This window comes from Arachis hypogaea, chromosome 20, assembly GCF_003086295.3.
Source record: "Arachis hypogaea cultivar Tifrunner chromosome 20, arahy.Tifrunner.gnm2.J5K5, whole genome shotgun sequence".
NCBI classification, from domain to species: Eukaryota; Viridiplantae; Streptophyta; class Magnoliopsida; order Fabales; family Fabaceae; genus Arachis; species Arachis hypogaea.
The window spans coordinates 99990509-99999719 of NC_092055.1; the positions used below are offsets into that span (position 1 = coordinate 99990509).

Consider the following 9211-nt stretch of genomic DNA (forward strand, 5'->3'; position numbering starts at 1 on the left):
TATCTTCCGCGTCCATAGCTGTTCACAGTTAACCGGAATGAAACTTGACTTCTCAAAATTAATACTCAACCCCGACATCAGCTCAAAGCACCGCAGTAGACGCTTGTAATTCTTTATGGTCGCTTCCTCTGGAGGGCAAAAAAGAATAGTATCGTCTGCAAACTGTAAGTGTGACAACTCAATGTTATCCCGTCCAACCAAGAGCGGAAGTATACGGCCATTCCTCACCGCCTCTCCGATCATTCGATGAAGAACATCAACAACTAACACAAACAGAAAGGGCGATAAAGGGTCTCCTTGTCGTAACCCCCTTTCCATTTTGAAAGGCTTAGTGGGAGCTCCATTGATAAGAACTGACATGGACGCAGAACATACACACCCCTTGATCCACCTCCGCCAACGATATCCAAAACCCATCTTCTGCAGAACGATATCGACAAAACTCCATTTGACCCGATCATACGCCTTCTGAAAATCCAGTTTAATAATTGCAGAGCTTCGTCTTCTGGACTTTAGCCAATGCACAGTTTCACACGCTATCAAAGCCTCGTCGTGGATTTTCCTGCCCTGCACAAAAGCACTTTGAGTCTCGCCTACTAAACCTGGCATCACATGTCGCATCCTTTGAACCATCACCTTAGATATGACCTTATAAACGTACCCCACCATACTAATCGGCCGAAGATCTTTTATCTCTGTAGCTCCGACGAACTTCGGTGCCAGCGCCACCCAAGTGACGTTCGAGTCCCTAGGTAGCATAGCTGATTGGAAGAACCCCAACACTGCTTCCGTGAATTCCCTCCCAATCTCTGCCTAACACTTTTTTATGAAATTCATGTTATACCCATCACTACCAGGAGCTTTTGAAGACCCATAATCCCACACTGCAGCCTTTATTTCTTCTACACTTGACATCAACTCCAGCTCTGCTGCCTCCTCCCCAATTATTCGCCTAATCAGCCCATCCCGGATCCCAATATTAGGTGAAGGTTCCTGGTGATACAACTCTTTATAGAAATCTCTTATAGCTACCTTGATCCGTGCTTGATTCCTTACTACTCTCCCATGGATCCGTAAGGCTTCAATTCGATTGTTCTCCTACGAGCCGATGCGAGATTATGAAAGTATCTAGTGTTTTTATCCATCTCCTTAGCATTCCTAGACCGTGACATCTGCTTCCAGTGGATTTCCTTTCTGATATACCATTTCTTACAAGAGCTCACAAGCGCCTTCCTTCTCGCCTCCATTGTTCCATCATATACTCCATGACTCACCATATCATCTACCTTCCTGATCTCCTCCTCAAACTTGTTAATCCTTATGTCCAGATCACCAAACTGCTCTCTATGCCATCTCCCCAGTGGGGCCGTCATAGCCTTCAATTTATCCATGAACTGAATCTCCCTGAGACTCCTCCATTCCTCCTTTACCATCCTCAAAAACCCATCGTGAGTAAACCATGAATCCAGGCTCCGAAACGGTCTCGGCTCCCCTCCCAACCTAGTTACGTTCATAATCATTGGACAATGGTCTGACAGCCCTCTTGGACTTCCTTGTAACCTTGTTTTAGGAAATTCTTCCAACCATTCCAAACTAACCAAGACCCTGTCAATACGACTACATGATTGGCCCCGGAACCATGTGAACCGCCTATCAGATAAAACTAGATCCATCAGCTCCATATCATGAACCCAAGATTTAAACTCTGCTACAGACCATGGCAGAGACGTGGCCCCCAGTCGTTCTTCCACTTGGACAATCTCGTTAAAATCCCCCATAAAACAGAACAGTACCTGGCATAAGCCGGACAAGAAGCTTAGCTCTTCCCACACTACAAGCTTTTCCTCCCTATCATGTTCACCATACACCAAACAGAACGCACACCGAAAATTATTCTTTAACAACACTCCATCCACACATAGCCACCTAGCTCCTTTATAGCAACTACTTAAGTTAAAAACCGTGCTATCCCACATCAATAACAGGCCGCCAGAAGCACCTTCTGCCTCCACAAACTCCCAACCCACTCCATCATTACCCCACAACTGCACAACCTCAAATTTAGTCATCACCTCTTTCTTTGTCTCTATTAAGCCTAGCACATGCACATTGAACTTCTTTCTAAAATTTTTGACCATACTCAATTTTTCAGTCCCCGCCAACCCCCGAACATTCCAGGATGCAAAAGTCATTTTAAAACAGTAGTACACACCTATTTTCTATTTTTTGGACGACTTCTTCTAGCCTTTTCTTTCTGTTTAGCCAGCTTCTTCCTCAAAGCGATCTTCTCATTCTGTGCCTGGAATATCGCCATTATATCCTCTTCCTCATCATAAGGCAGCGCTCCAGATTCCACCGCCAGGGTCCAAGCATTTCTATTTTCTTGTATTTCTTCTGCTCTTTTGGTGCCAGACGTTTCCGAATCACCGTCGCTTTCTTCAACATGTGGGTCAGGCTCGAAACCTGCCAGCAATACTCCCTCCCCCGATCCCTCTGTCACCAACGTCACCGACAGACTGGCCGCTGCACCGGTAACTGGGTCAGCCGCTGCATTACCTTTTGCCAAGCTCTCTTGGCACTATAACCCCCCAGCGCATTGTGCTACTATAGCTACACCCAATTCCTCAGCAATACCACGTTCCCCTACTACTCGGTCATTATCACACTTCCAATCGGTTACCATAATTTTATCATCCTCGCCGTACCCATCAAGCCCAAACTGAACCCCCACGCCATGTCCAACCTTCCCCTTTTCACCCAAATCCCCAGCCACAATAATCCGCCCCGCCCTTCCATCTGTGCCAATCTCCTCAACCACCACCAGGGGCTTCGGTTGCTTAGCAGCAGCCAGGCTGCCTGCCAACACCCGAAGCGGCTTCCCCCTCCCACCATAGGCAAATCGCGCCTTCCTCGTGCACCACCGTAGGTGCCAACCGCGAGCACCCTAACGCGTCCCCTGGACCAACCCTTTCCTCTCGTCTCACCTCCTTGCACGCTGCATGCCCTTCCATGGCTCCTGCAGAGTCATCGGCATATTGTTGGTAGGCACCACTTATTGACCACGTGCCCTCACTCACAGAGACCTCAGACTGGACCTGACCCACTGCCTGTGCCACTTGACAATCAGCCTGGCCCAACTCCCGCCTCCTCACACACCCATCAAGTGGGCTACCAAACTACAAGCCCAATTGAACATCCTTAGAATTCGTTGAACCGTTTTGGGCTACCCCACTAGAAGGAGTCACGTGAACTTCACTTGGACCCACCCATCTCCTACCACTAGTGACGTCCCCTTCAGCCACCTCCCTCCCCGTTGCCAGATCCCAGGACAAAGTCCTCTCTGAGTCAGCGCCCTCATCGTTCGGTGAAGACTCCGCACATTTAGCCTTCGTCACACTGGAAATAACTGCCTTGGTTGTACCTCTCTTCGGTTCAAAATTTAAAAGTTTGTTACTCCACTCATTCAAAATCTCCGAGAAAATTACAACTCGACCCTTCACCGGCTCGTCCTCCCTTGCTGTCCCCGCCATCAACTCCGCCGCTGCATCCCAGCTCACCCTTTGCTCATGACCCCGAGCATCCTCAACAGTACATCCACGACCTCCAGTAGCACAACCTCCTCCAATAACGAGGCCCCGGTTACCTCCCCTACCAACATTCGTCTCATGATCCAGGGAAGCATAGGCTCCACTCCCCACCTCTGTGACAAATGTATCAAACATATCCGTTCCAACAGAGATACCAATTCGTTCATGAATTACCTCATACCTGGCCGTATCAATCAACACACGTCCCACGCTGAAAGACACTCCCGATATTGTTGCTGGATCATAACTCACCACCTCTCCCTACTGTTCACCAATTAATCGGAACGTATCTTCAGACCATACATGAACGATATCCCACTGCATTCGATCCAGACTCTTCTCCTATCACACCGGTCAGTCTCACTCCAACGACAAACACGATAGAAAAATTTCAGGAGGCCATTCATAGTAAACGTTAGAGCCTCATCCGCCCGGCAGTTACTATCGAAAATTAGCAAGGCTTTGTGAGCCCCCAACTCACAAACCTACACCACATGGGGCCACTCCCGTCGAGCTATGGCGTTCAACCGGCTGTAATCAATAGCTTTCCAAGTACTACCAACAATGCTCCGCCGCAACCAGTCCATATTGCTTTCTACCAGTGAAGCCTTAATGACCCGTACCCCCGTGTCCTCTGTACCCTTCGGCCAACACCGTTGCTGAGGATCACTCTTAATTACGTCCAACTGAACCTTGTCCAAATTGACATTTGACTCACACTCGACCACCCTGGCTACCCCAGAATTTCCCTCCTTATCAACAGAGTTCCCACAAACAACCACCCTCTTGTCAGCACCCAACCTCGTACCAGCACTGTCCTGGCCTTTACTCCCCTTGGAGTCACCCCTCCGGAATCTAGCCTCACTAACAAAAATCTCATTTTCCCGTAAGCGCATTCGGTTCATATCCGAGATTGCCTTCAATGCTCCACCTTTCGTAGTATACCGGATAAACGCAAACAAGTACACCAAGCTACCCCTTGTCTTCCTAGATAAGTAAATGTCGTTGATCCTCCCTGTCCAAGAGAACAATCCAAACAACTCCCGCTTCGATATGTCTCCCAGTAGTCTGTCCACGAAGATGGTGAAAGAGTCCTGTTCCAATTGAAGAAACTTTTCTCGATTCCAAACTCTTGGATCCTGAACTAGATGTTGAGTATGCACAGGCCGACCCTGCCTGGTGTTTCCCCACTCCCCACACTCTCTCGCTCTCATGATCTCTCACAATCTTTCTTCATCACTAGCTACCAATGTATTTATATATAAATATATGTGTGATTTAATTTATTTTCATAGTATATTTGTATTTCAATATATATTTTATAATGGTGGCTGGTTTTAGTGTACACGTAACATAACCCATTTTTTTTTGTATTCACATTATAAATTATTTGACTATTTAAATGATAATCGTAGAAAGTAGTAATAATATATCAATATATAATTAAATGCGTGAAAAATATTTTTATATTAATATATTAAAATTAAATTTTATATATTAATATATTATAGACACTAATTTATTAATTTATTTTTTTATTTATTATAATAAATTTAATAAATATATTTTATAAAAAAATTACATACTAAATGTCTCTCCATTTTCGTCATATATAAGATAGAGTTTATATATCATGCCTATAATTATAGTGACCATAAGATATATAAATTTTATTAAAACTAATGTTACACTTTGTTTATATTTTAGTAATATTTTGTATTTTTAAATTAAAAAATTATTATATAATAAAAAATATTATTTTAATTTTAACAATATTCTTAAGATACTACTATAATATAAATATTATAGCATTCACCCATATATAATATATATAGGAAAAACTTTACGTATATCAGCTACTATTTTAGAAGATCAAAATTTCAAGTGGGATCCGATTGCTTGTAATTTATTTGTCGTGTAATTTTGTTGTAATGTACAAGACTAACCTTATTATGAGAGAGAAAAAGATAAAATTGGTCATCTAGTGTTATGTGGCTCGACATGATTGTGATGTTCTTATTCCTTCTTTGAAACGATGGACTTTGATTAAATTATAAAAAAAATTACACGGGGTATTAGTAACTTATGCAACGAATTATATAATATAATACTTTTGTAAAAGAAAAAAAAAAACAAGATTAACACAGAAATAGTTTTGTATGTGAAATAATTTAAATATCATGGTTTTTTTCTTTAAATGTTAAGATAATCATAGTTAAGAACTTTTAAGATTGTTAAATTTTATATGTTCATGAACTTTTAATATGGTTAAAATAGTCAATTTTTACAAATTTTTGTGTGTTAAAATAGCTAAATCAAAAATAATACTTCATTAAAATAATTATAAATTTTTCTATATCATAAAAATAACAAATCATTTCTAATAAATAAAAAATTGTTTTTATTTTTAAAATTTTAAATAATTTAATACCTCAATAATTTTTTAAAGAAAATGAGAATTAATTTGTTACTTTATTTATAAGATACTAATTTGTTATTTTTTATTTAAATAAAAAATATTTATTTTCAATTTGCATTAAAAAAATATTTATATTTATGCATATTATTTGTTAATTTAACAACATAAGTTGTAAAATTAAAAAAGAAATAAGTATTTATATGCACAAAATATGAAATAATGAGACAAAAAGAATCACTCTTATTTTCGCAGGCTATTAGGCAAAATTATGGTAACAAATATTTAATTTTAATCATAAATATCAATAAAAAATATTTTAGTTTGTATTCAAATAAAATATAAAAAAATTTAAAAACTAATAAAAATTTAAATTCAAAATAAAAAAATTATGTTTTTAAAAACCTATAAATTTAAATTATGAATTTTGATTTAAAAAAAATAGACTTAATATATAACCATCTATAGTATAGTAGTACATGAACTTAAACTTTAAAAATTTTAAAATTTGAAATAACAAATAATCATAATAAAACAACTTAAAAAGATCAATTAGATTTATACCATATGTGATTAAAAAATGTTAAGAAATAACATTAGTCAAATTATTACTATTATTTAATTTTTAAAATAAATATAATATAACAAATATGTTGATATGACTATCTGATAATTCAAATTCAAACTCTAAAAAATTCTTAAGTTTGAGTTGTTCTGTCCTATATGTGTCATATAGAAGGTTATATCTTAAGTGTATTTTTTTTTAAATCAAAAGTCTTGATAATAATTTCTTAGCTGATAATAAATTAAATGATAAATTTTAATAAATTGTATAAGATCGTTAATCATTTTGTTTTATATTCATAAATGTGGTAAAATACAACTTTTACTAAATTTGAATTAAAGCATACAATTTAAATTCTTATTAATTTATTTTTTCATATTTTATTTAAATCTAAATAAAAATATTTTTTATTAACATTTATATTTTAAAATTTATGAAAAGTAAAATAAATAATTAATTTAAACATAAAAAATATCAATGTCAGTAAAAATCTCTTTTATCCTATTTTACATGCATAGCTTGTGAAAAATAAGTTAATTTTTTTTTGTTTTTTTATTTTGAAATCAGTATTTGTAATTTTTTTTTAATTTTATAGTATACACCTGCAAAATAAAGCTATTTGCAAAAAATAACACTACCTGTAAAATAACAAATAATACGCCTAAAAGTAAATAATTAGTTGTTTCCAACACAAATTAGAAATTAATTTTTTATTTAAAAAAAATTCTAATTTATATAATATTCTAAAAGATAAAAAACTAATTTATTGTTGTTGTTGTTATAATTATTGTTGTTAAAAACTGTTTTGTCCAATTTTTTTTTATTAAAAACTAATCAAAATATTCCACCTTATGTATGTAATAATTTATTAACCAACAACATCCTCTTGAATAAAATTATATTTAACCAAATATCAATTTAATATTATTGAATAAAACTATATTTAACCAAATATCAATTTAATACTATTTTTAACATAAGCCAAATAGAAAAAATGTGACTCATAAACATAAAAGGTTAAAAAAAAGTTTGATTTTGGATTCAGTGATTATATTTATCCATATTACACTTATTTAAATAAAGTACTTGTCATAAATTTTATTAACTTAAGTTACTCTCCCTTTTTGGAATATTTAAAACTCCTAATGAATTAACTTTTTGTTCTTTTACAAAATATAGTATTAATTTTTTTTAAGAGTTTAATTTTGATACTGTGATAATATAAAATATTTTACACAGTCGTACAATCACATCGATTTTTTTAAATGACTATTCACACTGCTAATAAAAATAGTAGTTATTTTTAATGATATAACATTACATAATTAGATGCACATATAAAACTACTTTATATTAACAATGCATCAAAATTAAAATTTTTAAATAATAAAAATATAAACAAAATTAACTATCCTAGCATTATTTTTCATTGTCTTTAAAATAAATGAATCCAATAATACAACTTGCATACAAAATCTCAGTAATTAAATCAATAATATGTATCTATATATATTTTTTCGTATTAAATCATACATTTTTTTATATAGATTTTTAATTACCACAATAATTAAAACTTATTTATAATAGTATACCAAATATTTTTTTATCAAATACTGAATACATATTCTTTTACACAATAACTATTTTTTGGTGTATAAAGTATATATGAACAATATAATTAAAAATTAATACGAGATACAATAAAACAAAAACAAAAATAGAATAAACAAAAAATTTCTAACACTGAGTGCATTTCGCTAGAGCCAGATGGTTGGGGAAAAAAAAAGTCATTTTAAGCTTGCAAGAGGAGTGGAGGACAAATTAAGAATTTCAACCTAAAAAAAACTTGAGAAAGGAAGAGTCAGTTGTATGATCTACAAACACTCCAAATCTTCATATGCATAATATGTTTCATTCTCAAATCTGAGCCTTGTGTATTATTTAATATTATATCTCAATGATAATGATAATTAGAATTTCAGACTTCCAACAAAGTACATGTCATACCTGAAAGTTATATATAATAGAAGAAAAAATTTAAGGAATCGACCCTATATACAGTCAAGAGCGGAGAAGCAAGAAAATGCAACGTTGAAAAGTTCTATGCCTCTCTCCGGTTGTGATGTTTTTTTCAATAATTTTAAATTTTTTTTTAATTTTTAATGATTCTTTTTAATAGTTTTGAGTGTTTTTTTTTTTAAATTTTAGATGTGTTTTTTTTTATAAATTTTGGTTATTTTTTTTCTTATTTTTTGATATTTCTTTGTTTTAGATTTTGAATGGTAATATATTTTTTTACTATAATTAAAAGAATTTTTATTGTGTTGAAATTTTAGACCTTTTTTTAGATTTCAAAAGTTCTTTACAATAATTTTATATATTTATTTTTGTTAGATTTCAATTTTTTTTGTTAAATTTTAAATAATTTTTTTATAATAATTTTATATATTTATTTTTATTTAATTTTAAATATTTATTTTTGTTATATTTTTTATGTTTATTTTTAATTGATTTTGAATAATTTTTTCAATTTATTTGCAATCTAATTAATAGTTAATTATTGTGGATTAATACCAGTTGGTTACCTGATATGAGTAATAATAAAAATAGACATATATATGATACATATATATCCATAAACTC

General features: G+C 34.0%; 1 protein-coding gene across 1 annotated transcript; it reads right to left on the bottom strand.

Annotated features, from left to right (window-relative positions):
- Nucleotides 1–1055: 1055 nt before the first annotated feature.
- On the bottom strand, nt 1056–2192 carry LOC112786056 (uncharacterized). Its single transcript, XM_025829480.1, has one exon. The coding sequence runs from the start codon at nt 2190–2192 to the stop codon at nt 1056–1058; it is 1137 nt and encodes a 378-aa protein (XP_025685265.1).
- Nucleotides 2193–9211: the final 7019 nt, after the last annotated feature.

Bases quoted from the DNA above. Each gene is read 5' to 3' on its own strand.
- LOC112786056 (XM_025829480.1), bottom strand. From the start codon at position 2,192: ATGACTTTTGCATCCTGGAATGTTCGGGGGTTGGCGGGGACTGAAAAA.